The sequence below is a fragment of the Bombina bombina genome, chromosome 1, assembly GCF_027579735.1.
Source record: "Bombina bombina isolate aBomBom1 chromosome 1, aBomBom1.pri, whole genome shotgun sequence".
Taxonomy (NCBI): domain Eukaryota; kingdom Metazoa; phylum Chordata; class Amphibia; order Anura; family Bombinatoridae; genus Bombina; species Bombina bombina.
The window spans coordinates 1,554,491,599-1,554,511,004 of NC_069499.1; the positions used below are offsets into that span (position 1 = coordinate 1,554,491,599).

At 38.3% G+C, this 19,406-nt stretch overlaps 1 protein-coding gene across 2 annotated transcripts in view; it reads right to left on the reverse strand.

Annotated features, from left to right (window-relative positions):
• GALR2 (galanin receptor 2) overlaps positions 1-17,709 on the reverse strand; it is a 61,214-nt gene extending 43,505 nt beyond the window's left edge. Inside the window, exon 1 of one of the 2 annotated variants that reach the window (XR_008399900.1) lies at positions 6,384-6,482. Coding sequence is in view for 1 of the 2 variants with exons in the window: in XM_053696722.1 (XP_053552697.1) it covers positions 17,366-17,709 (344 nt within the window). In the remaining variant the exon portion in view is untranslated. Of the gene's footprint in view, positions 1-6,383; positions 6,483-17,365 lie in introns of those variants that run through there. The other variant, XM_053696722.1, reaches the window with a different exon arrangement.
• Positions 17,710-19,406: the final 1,697 nt, after the last annotated feature.

The window sequence follows — 19,406 nt, forward strand, 5'->3', positions numbered from 1 at the left end:
TTGAGTCTATCCAATTCATTTGTGCTGCATGCTCAATGACAGAGTCAATCTGTGCCTTAAAGGTAATGGTGGGATCACAAGGAAGGGGTTTGTACGTAGAGCTGTCCGCCAGTTGTCTGTCTATTTCAGTTTTGTAATCCTGGTAATCCTGAAGGACAACCGCACCACCCTTGTCCGCTGGACGTATGACTATTGTAGAGTCATTTCTAAGGGATTGTACAGCTTCCCAATCAGTTGCTGTATCCCAGTTGCTGTCATGTTGTTTCTAGTGGGGCCATGTTCCCTCTGTCTTTGTCTTTGTTGGATAATACGAGTGTACGTTTTAATACTCGGATTGGTCGTAGGAGGTTCAAATGTGCTTGGTTTCTTAAAAGGATGTCTATTATCTTCCATCTATCTTCAGTTAATGGGAACGGCCATGGGCTCGAATATGGCACCCGCATTTGCGAACCTGTTTATGGAGCATGTTGAGGAAAATATATTCAAGGTGTATGACAACCAACAAGTACGCTTTTACAAACGCTGCATAGATGATATCATTGTAGTCTGGCGAGGAACAATTGAGTCTTTTGCTGAGTGGGTCGAATCCCTGAACTCAATAGGGGGACAGGTACAACTTAAAGAGGTGTCCAGTTACAAGGAAGTGGATTTTCTTGATTTAAGAATTTACAAAGTTGACAACAGACTTGGAACAACTTTATTCAAGAAGACTACTCATAGAAATACACTATTGCACGCTTCTAGCTACCACCCCAGATCACTCATAAAGGCAATCCCCAAGGCGCAGATGCTGAGAGTCTACCGCAATAATACATCTGACAAGAACCGTGAGCTACAACTAAATGAGATGGAATCAAGATTCTACAACAGAGGATACAATTGCAGCATCATCAGGGACGCAAGGTCGCAGGTACACATGGAGACAACTAAAGGAGACCACCAGAAGAGGATGAATTTCATCACGGCATATACACCCAGTACCAGAACACTGGGAGTAACTCTAAAAGAGAAATGGGATATTGTTCAGACAGACCCATCACTACCTTACCAGAGCTATGGACCACCCAGGATTGGGTACAAAAGGGGAAGAAACCTAAAAGACATTTTAATGAAGACTGATCCAACTGACAGCTACAACAAGGTTACACCGATTACCAAAAGAGGTTCCTACAAATGTCCAAGCTGTGTTACATGCAACTCCATGCTACAATGCAAGCAGTTTAGACATCCACACAATAATACAAGCTACAAGATTAAGCATTACCTTACATGTACCACAAAATTTGTGATCTACATGCTGAATTGCAGCTGTGGCCTATTTTACATAGGTAAAACCTCAGACGACATCAAGAAAAGGATGGCTAACCATAGGAGTGCCATTCGGACGGCAATTGATAAAGGAAAGAGTGACCAGCCGGTGGCCAGACATTTCATGGAGAAGGGTCACACTGTGGCTGATCTAAGATTCAAACTCATTGATCACGTACCCCCTCTGCCTCGGGGAGGGGATAGGGACACTCGTCTACTACAGAAGGAGGCTGAGTGGATCTTCAAACTGGACACTATACACCCCAGAGGTTTGAATATGGGAATAGACTGGCATTGTTTTCTATGATTTAATCTGGCTGCATAGAACTCTCTAAATCTTTATTGTTTACCTCCTAGGATGCATTATGGACTTCTATTTATATACTTGAGGTTATTATGCAAGTTAAACACCATATAATATCCTAATATGTGTACCCATCCCGTGCTGTATTCCCTGTGTGGGATGAATAGGGGGAATCATCTAGACTGTGGGCCTGTCTAATACTTTATGTACATAGTGCAAACATAATTTGGTCCACTTGTTTGACTAAACTGCAGTAGGCATAGGTCTGTGACACATTGGGCTTGATCGGTATGTTTATTTTCCCTATTTCTAGACACAGCACTGTTTCTGAGTAAAGCTTGTCCCACTGGGCCAAGCAACATGCTTATATGTGGCTGAGCGCTTATACCACACTAACAGTAATTTTTATCTGTATGTTTATTTTACTTATCCCTAGACGCAACACTGATTTTGAGTAAGGCTTGTCCTACTGGGCCAATCAACATGCCCATATGTGGCTGAGCGCTTATACCACTCCAACAATAACTTTTACTATTTTTTCGCGCATCTAGTGTTCTCTCCTGAGTTGTGGACACAAACAGTCCGTGGAGTTATATATTAGGTACATGGTGCAATCGAAATTTGGTCTACCCCATTATGACTATGGTGTATTTTTAGTTTTATTATTTTTTTATGTTTTTCTTTTATCCCTATACGCCCCCTAGATCTTGTGAAAGGCGTGCCCCATAGGGACAATCAAACACTACTGTCTGTGGCTAAGCGCTTACACTACTATAACAGCATCGATCCTGTCTCCAGCTTGTCTATGTGTTAGAGAGTCGACTGACGTACAGAGTCACAACCTTTATACATTTATGCACAGGTCCTTTACGTCTGTTGAGGGTTACATAGAGACATCTAGCACCGTACCTGTGAGTTTGATTGCCCTGATACATTCATATGGTGACAGGTTTCCTACCTTCCCCTAGATGCCACATATTGCCTAATACCAACTTTTCCTACACTGGGATATGGGCTTGTCCCCCACTACCAATTAGAAATTGAGCTGGGCACAGTAGGGGCGGGCCGCCCTAGGCCGATACGCGTGCGCACTGACTCTGATATCTCACTAGTAAGACTGCTAGTTGTAAGTGCTAATGCCAGACCGGGATCAGACACACACAATCGGTAAGACACGCTGGGAATCAGCAACGGCATTTAATACTACTTTAGCTCATACACGCCACATAGACCTTGTTAAACTTAATCCGTGGGGTTTGTATAGGGCCATTGATGACACGTACTTTATGGGATGGGGTCCCCATTTACCTAATAATAATATTTTGACATGAACCTATATGATTGGTGATAACTATCTGTACATGAGTGTTGTTGACGATAGAATTTGGTGTAATATTATGTATATACGCTTGACAAAAGGACAATAGGTGCGCTTCAGAGTAGCTTACACCTGAGGGATATCTTGTTCTGCTGTTGCAGTTTTTATTTAGTAGGTTGTGATATTACCGTATATATGATACAGTGTTTATGATATGCAACATATTGAACTATTGCTGTGGTTAGATGACCATCTGATACTCATCATTGATACTTAATATTCATAAATTGATGCCTTATGGTACTCTTTGATGTGATTGTTGCTTGATGTACATTATTTACTCTGCACTGTATGTTTGGTTGCCATGGCAACCTGTTTTTGGCAGTTTTTGCACTAAGGGGAGGGGTTTATGTGTATTTAAATGTTTGATTCACTTGTATGCTGTTGGTCTGATGAAGGGGAGCATTCCCCGAAACGTTACCAATTAAACTATTTGTTTAAAACTTAAGTCCAGAGAGTGCTGTTTCCTGCTTTGTTACATTTCATATACTCTAGCACCCTGGCCCTTGGAGAACTGTTTGTGAGAGTGCAACTGACTCTGTTTGCTTATATATATATATATATATATATATATATATATATAAAAATTATGGAATAGAAAATAGGTAGCGCAGTTTCACAAAATCATTGCAAGTCAGCTGTTCTGCAGATACTTTACAGTTAAAGGGACACTGAACCCAAAAATTTTTCTTTCGTGATTTAGATAGAGCATGCAATGTTAAGCAACTTTCTAATTTACTCATATTATCAATTTTTCTTCCTTCTCTTGCTATCTTTATTTGAAAATCTAAGCTTTTTTTTGGTTCAGATATGGACAGCACTTTTTTTATTGGTGGATGAATTTATCCACCAATCAGCAAGGACAACCCAGGTAACCAGGTTGTTCACCAAAAATGGGCCGGCATCTAAACTTACATTCTTGCATTTCAAATAACGATACCAAGAGAATGAAGACAATTTGATAATAGGAGTAAATTCGAAAGTTGCATAAAATTTCATGCTCTATCTGAATCACGAAAGAAAAAATTTGGGTTCAGTGTCCCTTTAAGCCATCTGGAAAATCAAGTGAACTGTTCTAAATAAATACTGTTGTTGTCTGCTGTGTTCAGACTTTGCTACATGCAGTAAGGGTCCTTTTTCAGAGCAGATAAAATAAAAAAAGGGAGTTCTGACTGCTTGAATTTATTGATTAAAATCATGGGCAGTAATCGTGATGCATCACAGAATCGAATCATTGACAGGATAATCGAATTGTGAGACCAGTGAAGATGCGCACCCCTAACGTATATATATATATATATATGTATGTACACATATGTTTGTGTGCTTGGTCGCATTTCCATACCTAAATTGGGAAAGATTATGAGTGGATCAATAACGTTTGCTCATGAGCGATAAGGGGTTTGTCATGGGTGTTTGCACTCGTTGGGTTTACTACTGGTATTACGAGTAAACACAAAAAAAGTCCAAAGTAGTAGCCGCATCACTTCGTCTGGTTCACAATATGTTTATTGGGACATCATCATATAAACTTGGGACATCATCATATAAACATATCAACACAACGTTTCGGTCTAAAACCTTAATCATGTTGTATGCACAAAATCTCAAAACCACACATCTTAAACCTAAAATGGGAGGAGCTTATCACATATACAGGTATGTATTAACCTTTTCACAACCATCTTTTTTATAATGGGCCTCCTGCTCCCTCTAGTGGTCAAACAAGAATATATATATATATATATATATATATATATATATATATATATATACACAGTATATATTGTTACCTTAGCCATCAAAGCATTACCATTTCCTTATATATACAAAGAATATATACACAGCAATCCAAAATAATAATAAAAAAACTATACTGGAAGATTAAATCACATATAAACATTTTGGGGGAGGGGGAGTATATTACTTTAAATCTTGTAATTTATATGGCCAAAAAGTTTCTCTACCTTTAAGAAGTTTAACCCTCTCACCCCCTCTCCTTGGTCTTTTAATGTGTTCAATCATCTGGATTGTGATACAAATACCAAACGTTCCAAATAATGGAAATAAGTAAAATTCCTAGAGAATCTATTTTGAAGGGGGATGTAAAAGACAAAACTAAAATAGAATGTTTGGTATTTGTATTACAATACAATCCCCTAAGTAATAAGATAATGAGGATTGTCAATAGATATTGGCACATTCTGAGAGATTTAAATCCACATATGAAAGAATTTGGTTTGGTAGCTATGCCTGCATGCAGGAGAAGTAAAAATATAAGATATGAAATTGTTAGAGCAGACATTGGCACTAACAAAACCTTACAACAGACATTTTTATCAACACCTAAGTTAGGCTGTTTTCCATGCCTTGGCTGCTGTAATTGCAATAATATGATTAAAGGGGATTCTGTTTTTCATCCCCAGACAGGATTTTTTTTTACGATTCCTGGTTTCTATACATGCAATACAGATTTTGCCATATATCTAATTAAATTTCCTTGTTCCAAAATTTATATTGGCGAATCTACTCGTAGAATAAGGGACAGAGATTTTTTCTAAGCTCCAGGAGAAAAGTATACAATCCGCCGGTTGTTACTACAATTTTACAGCTTTTATCACTAGTACGAGTGACATTGTACTTCCTCGGACCTGCAATCAACATTATTCCCCAAATAGCTATATTGTTAACCCCAGAGGCGAAAACGGACAACTGAGGCCTGAAGCGGTGGCTACTATACAGGCAGCATCCAATTTGCCAGATCTGGTTATCTTAATACCCATAGCAATACCTTAGATTCTCAAAAGCTACTAATACCTTTCTGAACCGATATAACACCTCAAGCGATGCAGTTGAACTGTGCTGTTATAAACGTCTATCAACCACAATGAGGACTGAACACTTCTACAACACTTCAGATCTCCATCTGGCCAAATTTGAAGCTTTACTTCAAGCCATGATAGATAAGGCGCCATCAGAACGGGACCTACAACTATTAATGAATAAAGCAACAGCTATAAAAACCACGCAATATACACCACGACTTCACGGTAAAGGGTCCGGAATCAACTTTAACATCAGAAGAGGATGGCCTAAACACTAAATTGAACGACGATCTACCTAATCAATTGAGCGGCTGCTCTCTAACACCATCCCTGCTGACAAACCTGGGAGACAGGCACAGTAAAATAGATGATATGCCATGGCATAATCCTCAAGTCAAATTTTTCACTTCAAAACCGAACTTGACGAGATGGATTCAACCGTCACTACAACTATGATGGCGCCCATTATCATGCCGAGTAAACCGAGTAACCCCTACAAATAACACTATTAGAGATAAGGAATTACCTCTCACCATGCTATTAAGCCATACTGGAACAACAAACTCACAGTTTGAGACAGGGTGGAACTCGGAGCCGGTAACGCTGCTGTGGGGGTTTGGGGGGGACCCCTGGGTGGCCGAGGACTTTGAAGCATCAAGCTTTTCTCCTACCATAGCTTGGCCAGAGGACTATGTAGCTCTTACACAGGATGACAACGTTTTTGACATGATACGCAACATCAAGGGGAATAGGAACGTCCTTAACACATTTCCTACTGTTATAACTATAACATTTACCAATTTAATGAAAGAAGCCGTTCAGCCTTTTCCACCCACCACTAATGACAGCGACATAAATATGTTTGTCCGGCAGGCAAATTCAGGTGGATGATAGTATATCCGTATAATTTGCCAATAGACTTTAATTAACCGTATAAATTGCTACCTTGGAATTGTTCAGTTTTGTTCTGTATCTTGGGCTATGTTAAATGTAACTTGACCGCACGGGCTACATGGTAATATACACACTAACTAGGAAGTATAGACACGCACTGTAGAAAAGGTTTAAGACGCAGAAGTATTCAGACAAATAGTAGACGTTAGCAATATGTTTTCTTAACTATAGTTCTCATACTGATTATGAAACACTATTTAAAGTGGCGCGCACTTAACTGACCCAACTTGTTGCCTCTCTCGCGGCTGGCAGCTGCAGCGGCGATTGTGAGAAAATATAAATATTAAACCGCGCAAACACCATACTCTACTAGATGTTATACGTCAGATCACTAACCACAAATACCATAGAGTATAATTGTTTACTATTACCACTTACTGTGCACAATCCACCATCTATAAGACATGCACATATTTCAATTACCATTGACTTAAATGGTATCTATATGTGGCCTAGATAAAGTTGTTACAAGCTATGTTTATCTTATTTGTATTTGGATCACCTGATTTGTCTGAATCCATTACTTTGGGTATTGCTAGAAATAATTACGTTATAAATATTTCTGGAATAATATATCTTTATATTACTATAGACCAGATCTTATGCTGTTGATTTTTTCTTATTGAGATGTAACTTTTGTTTTCTTGGTGTGTTCCTTTCTTATCCCCTAGCTTTGAACTGCTTTGATTCTATAGGTCCAAGAGTGACCTCAACTGTTTAAGGGGTTAAAAAAAAAAAATGGGGACTGGACTTTCTATTATATATTCTATGATATTGGATATGCTGTAAATATCTGACATGTTTGTTTCATATTATGTAAAAGCATATAATACATTGTCCTCAATAATAATAAAAAAAAGAATAAGGGACAGAATAAATTAACATAAATCTGGGGTGTGTCTCTGGGCAGCACCTTGAATGGTAGCAATATTGGTAGCCTATTACCAGTGAATTAAAAGACCATCCAGTTATATTATCCTAATCTACAGATTCTACCGATCAAGACAATCTGAAAGTTGTACTTTTATTGAGAATACCACCGTTGCACACCAATCCGGAACATTAAGGCCTAAGGCAAGCTCTTCAGAGTCTTTCTCACCACGCACGTACCTATTAAAGATGGTGCCTGGCGTTAATATACTACTTGAGGCTGTGACAGACTTGCTGAATGAGCACCGTGAGGCGATACTACAAACTTGGTCTGCTGAATGGGGTAACCTCCGTGCGCTAACTAAGCAAATTAGATATCTACATCTGATATCAAAAGACTCACCAGAGATACCTGACAAAGTTACAAGTATCCAGGAGCTAATCCCAAGCATATTGAAGCCCAGGCTCCGGCTAAGGCAGCACTGAACTTGAGCTTACCTGTAACTAACATTCCAGCTGTTGACAACTATCCGGATGGCGCTCCGGACATGAAAGTGTTAAAAATACACTCCCGGACATGAAAGTGTTAAAAATACACTCCCGGACATGAAAGTGTTAAAAATACACTCCTCCATGAGGCAGCTGACTGCAAGAGAAACGGAGAGTGATGCCAGAGCTGATGCAGGTGTTGCATCCCCCAGCCTAGAGACGACTCACTGCTCACAGAACTTCAGAGAAACAAGTGAGGGTTCCAGGAGCATCGCGGCTTGAAGGTGATAATAGAGGAGCTGAAACAGTCTTGGGTGTAGTCCGTTCACCGTGCGGCAAACACTGCTGAGGAGGCATGGGACACGGTGGTGAATCCCCCCTTTTACACACCATAGTCTCTCTCTGAAGAGATCAAGATTGAATGGCGGAGCTTCAGAGTGGGACACTTCTCAAGGAACTTTGTGCCAGCTTTCTGATCCTGGGGACACATGTTATTTTTGCCAGCCTTTTGATCCTGGGGGCTCACGGGCACACCTCCATACCCTAGCAAACCTGTCATCAAGCTGGGTACGCATGGAAAAAAAATCTTTTTTTCACTTACCAGGCTATGAGCCGGCTTCACTTTAACTCTTGTGCTCTCCGGTCTGGAATGGGTATGAACTGCTTTGGAGCACAAACAGAGGGTAGGGTGCTAAGCCACATTTACAGAGACTGCATCATTAGAATATCCCTCTGAATCTCCAAAATACTTCAGAAGAGTGGTTTAGTCTAAAGTCAGTTACCACAGTCTCTTTCATTATTTCCCCTGATTTTGGCTCCGGTTTATATTGTGGTACACACCTGTTTGTCAGTATATAAGTGTACACTTTGAGGCCAGTGCTAACTCCTCCATATTAAGCCAGGCAGAAGCCAATATGTAATTTGCTTAAAGGGACACCGAACCCAATTTTTTTTCTTTCTTGATTCAGATAGAGCATGCAATTTTAAGCAACTTTCTCATTTACTCCTATTATCAATTTTTCTTTGTTCACTTGCTATCTTTATCTTTTTTTTTGGTTTAGAACTCTGGACAGGACTTTTTTTTATTGGTGGATGAATTTATCCACTAATCAGCAAGAACAACCCAGGTTGTTCACCATAAATGGGCCAGCATCTAAACGTACATTCTTGCATGTCAAATAAAGATATCAAGAGAATAAAGAAAATTTGATAATAGGAGTAAACTATAAAGTTGCTTAAAATGTCATGCTCTATCTGAATCACGAAATAAATTTTTTTGGTTTAGTGTCCCTTTAATGTTAAAAGTATTTTTATTGCCTCCTATATGTATATATTTATTTGATCTCTTGCTTATCCCTCCATTTGAGCTCAATTCTATCTTTTAACTGTTGTATTGGGTTGACTATTAGACAAGACTCCTATACGCATTTATTAATTAACATTACATTCTTGATCCCTGGGCAGAGGGTGATATAAGCATGCTATATTACATAGTTACCAAGTCTTTCCACTAGACGGCAGTAACGTTTCAAGATTTGCCAATGATACAATACTGACTTAGCATTTCTGTGACATAGCTTCTATTGAGCTCTAATAGACCTGCACCTATCTCCCCGTATGGTCTCATTTGCTACATTTGAAGTGTACATTGTAAACTATATTATAACCAGTGGCATACTATTCTACAAGCTAGTTATTTACATTAGGGCTCCAAAAGTGCCCCATTTTGTTATTTTATTATCTATTCCCCTAGAATCCCCTACCCCGACTTCAGTTCTGTTTCAGTGGGTCCAAGAGAGGCCTCTATTTTTTTACTGAGGGAAATCATTGCATCTGACTTTATATTCTGTTGTAAGGGGACACTCCTTAAAGGGACATAATACTCATATGCTAAATCACTTGAAACTGATGCAGTATAACTGTAAAAAGCTAAAATTATCACCTGAGCATCTCTATGTAAAAAAGGAAGCTATTTTACCTCACAATCTAATCAGCTCAGCAGAGTAAGTTCTGTGTAAAACGTTATACTCAGCTGCTGCTCAGCTGCAGGTAAAAAAAAAATGAAGAAATGAACAGCAGCCAATCAGCATCAACAGTGCTGAGGTCATGAGGACCTCATGAGATTTGACTTAACTCTCATGAGATTTCATTGTAAACTTCCTTAAGCTGAATAGGGAAATAATATGAGTGTGCACGAAAGCTCGCTCCTTCCTCTGTCCCGGGACAGACATACTGATATGCTGCTTAGAAGTCCTTTACAATGGGATCTGGCTACTGAGAAACTTTTGAGGTAAAATATATTTCTTTTTTACATAGAGATGTTCAGGTGATATTTTCTAATCAGCTTTTTACAACTCTGCTGCATCACTTTCAAGTGTTTAAACATTTGGGTATTATAGCCCTTTAATTTAAAACGTGAGGTTAATTTTTCTTTACATACCTGGGCATTTACTTGTATGTTTATTGTGACGTTCAATATGTGAATTGTTATGTGATCCTCCCTATGTCTTTGAAACTAAGATGTTATTTACCTGTATAATTTTTTACAACCTCAAATATATATATATTTTTTAACATAAATCTAATATACGGAACAAAGATAATGTAACTCCTGTCTCTAATCATTTCCTGGAAGCAGGCCATACAGTATCACAACTGAGATTCCACATCATTGAACACATTAAAAGACTAAGGAGAGGGGGGGAAAGGGTTAAACTTCTTAAAGGTAGAGAAACTATTTGGATATATAAATTACAAGCTTTAAATCACTGTGGTATGAATAGGGAAATAGATTGGAATAATTTAATTTAGAAAAGTAATATACTCCCCCTCCCCCAAAATGTTTATATGTGATTTTATCTCCCAGTATAGGTTTTTGGATTATTTTAGATTGCTGTGTATATATTCTTTGTATATATAAGCAAATGGTGAAACTTTGAGGCTAAGGTAACACTATCTATATATTCTTGTTTGACCACTAGAGGGAGCTCGAGGCCCATTATAAAATAGTTGGTAGTGAAAAGGTTAATACACACCTGTATAGGTGACTAGCTCCTCCCATTTTGGATTTGTGTGGTTTTGAGATTTTGTGTTTACAACATGATTAAGGTCATTACGAGTAAACACAATCACTTGAGCACAATTGCGATTTACGCTAGAATGATTACAGCTTCCTCAGAGCTCTGGTTGAAGGAGCAGCAGCAGCTAGCTAAAAACATCTGGTGAGCCAATGACAATAAACTTATGTGTGCGGCACCCAATCAACAGCTAGCACTCAGTAGTACATTGCGGCTCCTAAGCCTACCTAGATATACTTTTAAACAAAGGATACAAAGCGAACAAAGCAAATTAGATGCGAGAAGTCAGTAAGATAGTTGGCATGCTCTATCTGAATCATTTAACTTTAATTGTGACTTTACTTCCCAATCAAATAAAGAGCAAAAATCCCAAATTGCAAAATCCAAACATATTCTGAAAGTCAAACTTTTTAATTAATACTTTCCAATCTGTAAATCGCAATCTTCTCTGCTTTTGTCTTTGGTTTATTTATTTATTTTGTGCTCTAAAATGCAAATAATAGTTTATGTTTATTTAAAACAGCAAATATTAGCTTTCTGATTACAGCAGTGCACTATCTTTCTGAGGGTACTATGTACACAAAAGTTTTAAATGATATAAAACTACCTTTAGGTTACATGTATAAGCTGTATTATGACAAGTAAATATTGCCTATATGACACTTAGTTCCATCCCATCTCCAAACTGTCCTATTTTAAAGATGCAAATATTACAAAATCCAAACTATTCCGAAATCCAAACCTTTTTCCGGTCTCAAGCAGTTTAGATAAAGGGTTTTCCACCTGTATGCATAAGCACTTATTATAGAACTGTATGCCTGTCATGTTCAGTTCTTTCATTATTTACTTTGTATAAGGTTTCATCTAAATAAAGCTCTTTAAAAAACTAAAATATTGTTAAAGGGATAGGAAAATCTAAATTAAACTTGCATGATTCAGATACAAGATATATGTATAGAGAAGGGCACCTGTTAGGCTAAAGATATCAACACTATCATATATCATTTATTAAAAATGTTATATTGAGATAAAATGTGGGACGTCTCCCTAAACAACAAAGTAGCCTAATTAATCAGACTTAATGTCAAACCTGTAACATTCACAATGTCTATTAGGATTAAAGTTAGTTGAAATTCAATAAAAAGTTACAATGTCCATTAGCTTGATACCGGATAATTCTTTTCTGTTGCAAAATCCACACTTCGTTGCACAGTCTTATTAATGTATACCACCAGTGTTACGTGTTAAAAAGCTTTCTAACAGTTATCACTGCAATCAGTGATAAAGTTGCTCTATGAACAAAACACGATACCTCCCAAGTCAATTACGACTCTGTTCACAATCCAGGAAACTTTTCAAAAAGCACAGTTATTACAGTGTGTATTAGATGGATAGTACCTGATATCGCTGTGGGGAATCCGGATCAGTAAGCAGGTGTGTCACCCATTCATGTGGCGGGTTTATTGCCTGTTTTGTGTAGCAAGGTTTCTCTGTTCCTTCTTGGAGTTGTTCTCCCAGAGAGTTGTACCACGTGACTATTGGCGTCTGACGTCACGGATTCTCTCCCGTCTCATCAAGGTGATCAGAGGAGGGTTCTAAAGACCGCTATTTGCTTTTTGCCAGTACATATAATTGGAAATATAAAACTTACGAACTGCACTTAGTACTTTGCACGCAGGAAAAGAGCTGTACCAAATGTATTTTTTCTTTCAGATTCCAGCTTAGATTTTCTGAGGTAGTTAGACAATTATTGATAACCCGGGTTATATAAAAGAAAGTCCATAGACCATATAGAGATAAAAATTGTGTATACTGCACAACAGCAATATCAGTGCCACATAAACAACGACGCGTTTCGCCCCTTCTCAGGGCTTTATCAAGATGTTTGTGGCATGTAGTAGGCTCCCTTATAAATGATGTCTTCAGCTACAATTGGTGGAAACATAATTGGCACTTGTCAAATTCAATTTCCTTTAGGAAAAGGGTGACACACCTGCTTACTGATCCGGATTCCCCACAGCAATATCAGGTACTATCCATCTAATACACACTGTAATAACTGTGCTTTTTGAAAAGTTTCCTGGATTGTGAACGGAGTCGTAATTGACTTGAGAGGTATCGTGTTTTGTTCATAGAGCAACTTTATCACTGATTGCAGTGATAACTGTTAGAAAGCTTTTTAACACCTAACACTGGTGGTATACATTAATAAGACTGTGCAACGAAGTGTGGATTTTGCAACAGAAAAGAATTATCCGGTATCAAGCTAACGGACATTGTAAATTTTTATTGAATTTCAACTAACTTTAATCCTAATAGACATTGTGAATGTTACAGGTTTGACATTAAAGGGACATTAAACACAATTTTTTTTTCTTTCATGATTCAGATAGAGAATACAATTTTAAACAACTTTCTAATTTACTTCTATTATCTAATTTGCTTAATTCTCTTGATATTCTTTCCTGAAAAGCATATCTAGATAGGCTCAGTAGCTTCTGATTGGTGGCTGCACATATTTGCCTCATGTGATTGGCTCACCCATGTGCATTGATATTTCTTTAACAAAGGATATCTAAAGACTGAAGCAAATTAGATAATAGAAGTTAATTGATATGTTGTTTAAACATATTCTCTGTCTGAATCATGAAAGAAAAAAAATGGGTTTAATGTCTCTTTAAGTCTGATTAATTAGGCTACTTTGTTGTTTAGGGAGACGTCCCACATTTTATCTTATTATAAAAATTTTAATAAATATTTGTGAAATATATGATAGTGTTGATATCTTTAGCCTAACAGGCGCCCTCTCTATACATATATCTTGTATCATAAATGTTTTCTAGACCAGTGTTTTTCAACCAGTGTGTCGTGAGAGATCCTCAGGTGTGCCGCGGCAGACTGACAACAGTGTGACATATTTTTTAAATTTTGCTTGTTTTTTACTCCCAGGGCAGGGGTATCCCTCTTTTAAATTTTGAAATATTGGGAGGTATGTGACAGGCATCATTTACAACCATGACATATTGACATTCATTCACAGACAATCATTATGATTGTTTGTGAATGAATGTCAATATGTCACGTATAGTTTGTAGGCGGCATGGCATCACAGCACAATACAGTGTGTGTGTGTGTATGTGTATATATATATATATATACATATATATATATATATATATATATGCTGTATTAGGCTACAATGTGTGATTTTTTAAAATTTTGGAATGGTGGTGTGCCACAGGATTTTTTAATGTAAAAAAAATGTGCCACGGCAAAAAAAGGTTAAAAATCACTGTTCTAGACAGCATTTGGGGAGTTGTCTTTTAGAGAGGCGTATGATATCTATTCTCATAGCGCAAAACTTTCTTTTATAATTTTTATGATTCAGATACAGCTTGTCATTTTTAGACACTTTTAAATTCATTTCTATTTTCAAATGTGTTTCGTTCTCTTAGTATCTCTTGTTGTAAATGAATACGCACATATCCTACACTAGTGGGAGCTGTTGCTGCTAATTGGTGCCTGCACACATTTGTCTCTTGTGATTGGCTAACTAGATGTGTTCAGCTAGCTGCCAGTAGTGCAATGTTGTTCCTTCAGCAATGGATAACAAGAGAATTAAGCAAATTTAATAATAGAAGTAAATTGGAAAGTTGTTTAAAGTTGTATGCTCTATCTGAATCATAAAATAATTTTTTGGGGTTTACTATCCCGTTAATACTATAAAAACATAACATAAAATCACAATTTATTAAAGAGTGCTCATGATTTTTATTAAACAAAAATCTGCCTTATTAAGCGCAAAGTATTAAGAACTTACATTTCCTCTTTATTATAACTCTTAACATTTCACAGATTGCAAATGGTACTCTAAATCAGGTAGCCCTGTGTAAGGAGTCATCCTGGGCAGGGGAGGAATCAGGTGTGATGTGCACATAGTCAGGCGTGGCATGGATGAAGTCACGCAGACGATGGGCAGGGGAGGAATCAGGTGTGATGTGCACATAGTCAGGCGTGGCATGGATGAAGTCACGCAGATGATGGGCAGGGGAGGATTCAGGTTTGATGTTCACAGTCAGGCGTGGCATGGATGAAGTCACGCAGATGATGGCAGGGGAGGAATCAGGTGTGATGTGCACATAGTCAGGCGTGGCATGGATGAAGTCACACAGATGATGGGCATGGGAGGAATCAGGTTTGATGTGCACATAGTCAGGCGTGGCATGGATGAAGTCACGCAGATGATGGCAGGGGAGGAATCAGGTGTGATGTGCACATAGTCAGGCGTGGCATGGATGAAGTCACGCAGATGATGGGCAGGGAAGGAATCAGGTGTGATGTGCACATAGTTAGGCGTGGCATGGATGAAGTCACGCAGATCATGGGCAGGGGAGGAATCAGATGTGATGTGCACATAGTCAGGCGTGGCATGGATGAAGTCACGCAGATGATGGGCAGGGGAGGAATCAGGTTTGATGTGCATAGTCAGGCGTGGCATGGATGAAGTCAAGCAGATGATGGGCAGGGGAGGAATCAGGTTGGATGTGCACAGTCAGGCGTGGCATGGATGAAGTCACGCAGATGATGGGCAGGGGAGGAATCAGGTTTGATGTGCACATAGGCGTGGCATGGATGAAGTCACGCAGATGATGGGCAGGGAAGGAATCAGGTTTGATGTGCACATAGTCAGGCGTGGCATGGATGAAGTCACGCAGATGATGGGCAGGGGAGGAATCAGGTGTGATGTGCACATAGTCAGGCGTGGCATGGATGAAGTCACGCAGATGATGGGCAGGGGAGGAATCAGGTTGGATGTGCACATAGTCAGGCGTGGCATGGATGAAGTCACGCAGATGATGGGCAGGGAAGGAATCAGGTTTGATGTGCACATAGTCAGGCGTGGCATGGATGAAGTCACGCAGATGATGGGCAGGGGAGGAATCAGGTGTGATGTGCACATAGTCAGGCGTGGCATGGATGAAGTCACGCAGATGATGGGCAGGGGAGGAATCAGGTGTGATGTGCACATAGTCAGGCGTGGCATGGATGAAGTCACGCATATGATGGGCAGGGTTGAGGTGTTATGGGGTTGTGGGAAAGGATTGCCGTGGGAAATAGTGGCAAATATTGAATTATTCTGTTGAATGTGAGACAGGAGCTCTGCATCATGATTTTAAAGGAACTCTAAAGTAAAAATGTAACTTTCCTGATGTAGAGCATGCAATTTTAAACAACTTTCTTATTCACTTCCGTTATCATAATGTGCACAACTTTTTTTTATATATGCACACTTTCTAAGGCACCAGCTCCTGCTGAGCACGTGCAAGAACTAACAGAATTACATCTATGCCTTTAGTGATTAGCTGATGCAGAGGGAAGGAAATTGGAACTAACTTTGAAATTTGACAGAAAAAAAATCTACTACTTATTTGAAATTCAATCTTAAAGTGACATTCCAGCCAAAATTGGATTCCACTTGGATGCATTTTAGTTTTGAATGGAAGCATTTTTGCTAATACCTGTACATTGCAAATATGTTCCTATTCAAATATGTAATTCATCTATGTGCATTTAAATTTTGTCTGGAATGTCCCTTTAATGCTTTTGCATTGGCTTTTAATTATGCATTTCTTGAAATGACTTTCTCTGCCAGTAAAATATACGCTTTCCGCATCTAGCATTGCACCAGCAATGTTTATACAATGCTGCTCCCTGCTCTCAAGCGGCCAATAGGTCTCAAGCAGTAGCTGTCAATCATCCCGACCGAAAGGTGTGGGACAGGTTAAGGAGCAGCGGTTTTAAGACTGCTGCTACTTAACTATCGTTTCTGGTGAGCATCAAAAAACGGGCCTCTGAAGTAGCAACCACTGCTTGGTAAATGCAGCCCATAGTCCCTTGCAACAGGAACAGATCAACAAGCCAAACCAAATAAAACTGTAAAATAGAAAGAGACTGCTCAAGAAAATAAAACTAGTTTATACATGATCTAAGGCGTTTTTTGATAGATGGATAGATAAATTAGATATAGATAGATAGATATGCCAGCTCCACTTTTTTATAAAAGAATGTGAGCTTATGGAATTTTCAGTGATCTAGTTAAATATATACTTTTTTTTCAAGGAAATTGAAGTTCATTTGAGCACTAGACAACCAGACTTACCTGTCTAGGGACACTGTAGTCAGAGTGAAGCTGGAGGCATACATGGTAAGGTATATGAAGAAATGCACAGCCTTGCACATGAATGGACCAAAGACCCAGCTGTCCAGGGTGTATATAGTTGCCTGGAAGGGCACACAGAAGATAATGAAGCACAGGTCCGCTACACCCAGGTTAAGAATGAAGAGGTTGGTGGTATTGTTCATCTTGCCGTTCCTTAGTAATACAGCCAGCACCAGGCTGTTACCCACCGTGCCAACTAGGAAAATTAGAGAATACAGCACTGGGATGAGCACTGACTCTGGGTGGAAGCTTTCTGATACCGCTGTCTGAATTGAAATATTCATCTTCACTCTTTGTACTGTGCACCCACCACCTCACCTTAAAACAAAGAAAAGAGGTGTCAGGAGCTCTGACTAAAACACCCAGCACGATTCCATCACATCACACTGATTTAGTTGTCACATCTACAACATCTTTAATTGTATTAAAGGGGCAGTGGACTCATTTTTTATAATACCATCGGTGAGAGGATATTTATGTATCATAGTGGGGGGGGGGGGGGGTTTGATACACTGACATTCCTGTGATGAATACTCTGCTTGTCTACTACTAGAGCGGCAAGCTTTTTATGTCAGACAGTAATCAGTAAATACCTAACAGCTACAAACACATTTCTCACAAGTTTTAATTGAGTAGCCTTTGCTTAAACCTTTTTTTTTATTAAAAATATTTACAACATGTTTAATAACAGTTTTTTATATGCATATATTTTCATGGTTAAAATGTTAAAATGTCCATTTAATTGTGCAACAATTTCTTTATGCTTAAGATATAATTAGCTTTATATTATGGCTAATTCATGTGGTAAACATTTGATTATAGATTATATTCAGTCTGTCTAATAACATTAAATGCCTTTCGCATGAGTCTTGTCATATTACTTCTACCTGAAGAGTTCAATGCAATGAGCAACAGATGCACATGATCTGTTTTATTTTTCTTATAAACAAACTAGATTATTTTTTCCTGATCTTATTATGAGGGCTTGACACATGTCTTTAATATTTAGAAATATGAGACAAAGGTGTTTGAATATATATTATGAAGAATAACCCTGAAAGTTAGAAGTAAACGTCTAGGAACCCAGTTCAGTACTATAATCAGATCTTTTCTAACATGTTAAAGATCTATAACATTACCTTTACCTATGCTAGTTTTTAGATCTGGTGATTGCATGCAGTTACTATAAGAGAAATATCTAAAAACTTTTAAATGTTTTTGTTTTTTTCATAAATAAAAGATAATTACTTGTACCTTATAGAAAATAGTTTTGGAGAAAATGCAGTGTCCAGACTTCTTATCTGCTGAAAATGTTCATAGATATCCACTCTTCAAGAATTTCTAATGTCTTTTCCCTGGTCTTATCCATATTCTTGTATTCTGTAGACTTGTGCTTAAATTTATCAGCCTTTTTGGTAAGTTTTCCTCAAACATGTAAGCAAAAAAAATCAAGATAAACTGCAAAAAAATCTTTTTTTTCCTCAACATCAACTACTCATTTTCTGTGATACCAGGTTACTGAACTAAGGCATCTGTATTACTTTGCTTCAGAGAGTTTTCACTTGTTAATAATATATTTTCCCTTTTGTCAACACAATTAAAAGTCCATGCTCAGAACACTTGCTCGATGTCAGGATCATCTGGGCTGGCAATAAAGATAAACACAGATAGGATAAGAAACAAGCCTTACATTAATCCCCCTCCCTTATATGGAGCCTACTGTTCTGTGATGTGAATATTTTCTGGGAATAAATAGATCAGAAGCATCCCGTTTCCAGGGAGATAAAAAGGTACAAAAAAATAGTTATGTGACCATAGAAACCAAGCCCCTATCTATTCATTGGAAATACGTCACCCACTTGCTCAGGGAGAGTGACATGACGAGGAACTGCTAAATTAACAAACTTTGTCCCACAAGTTGCCCATTTTCCTAAAAAATACAAAATGATCTATTGCTAACCTTTTTTTGTAATCATAATTC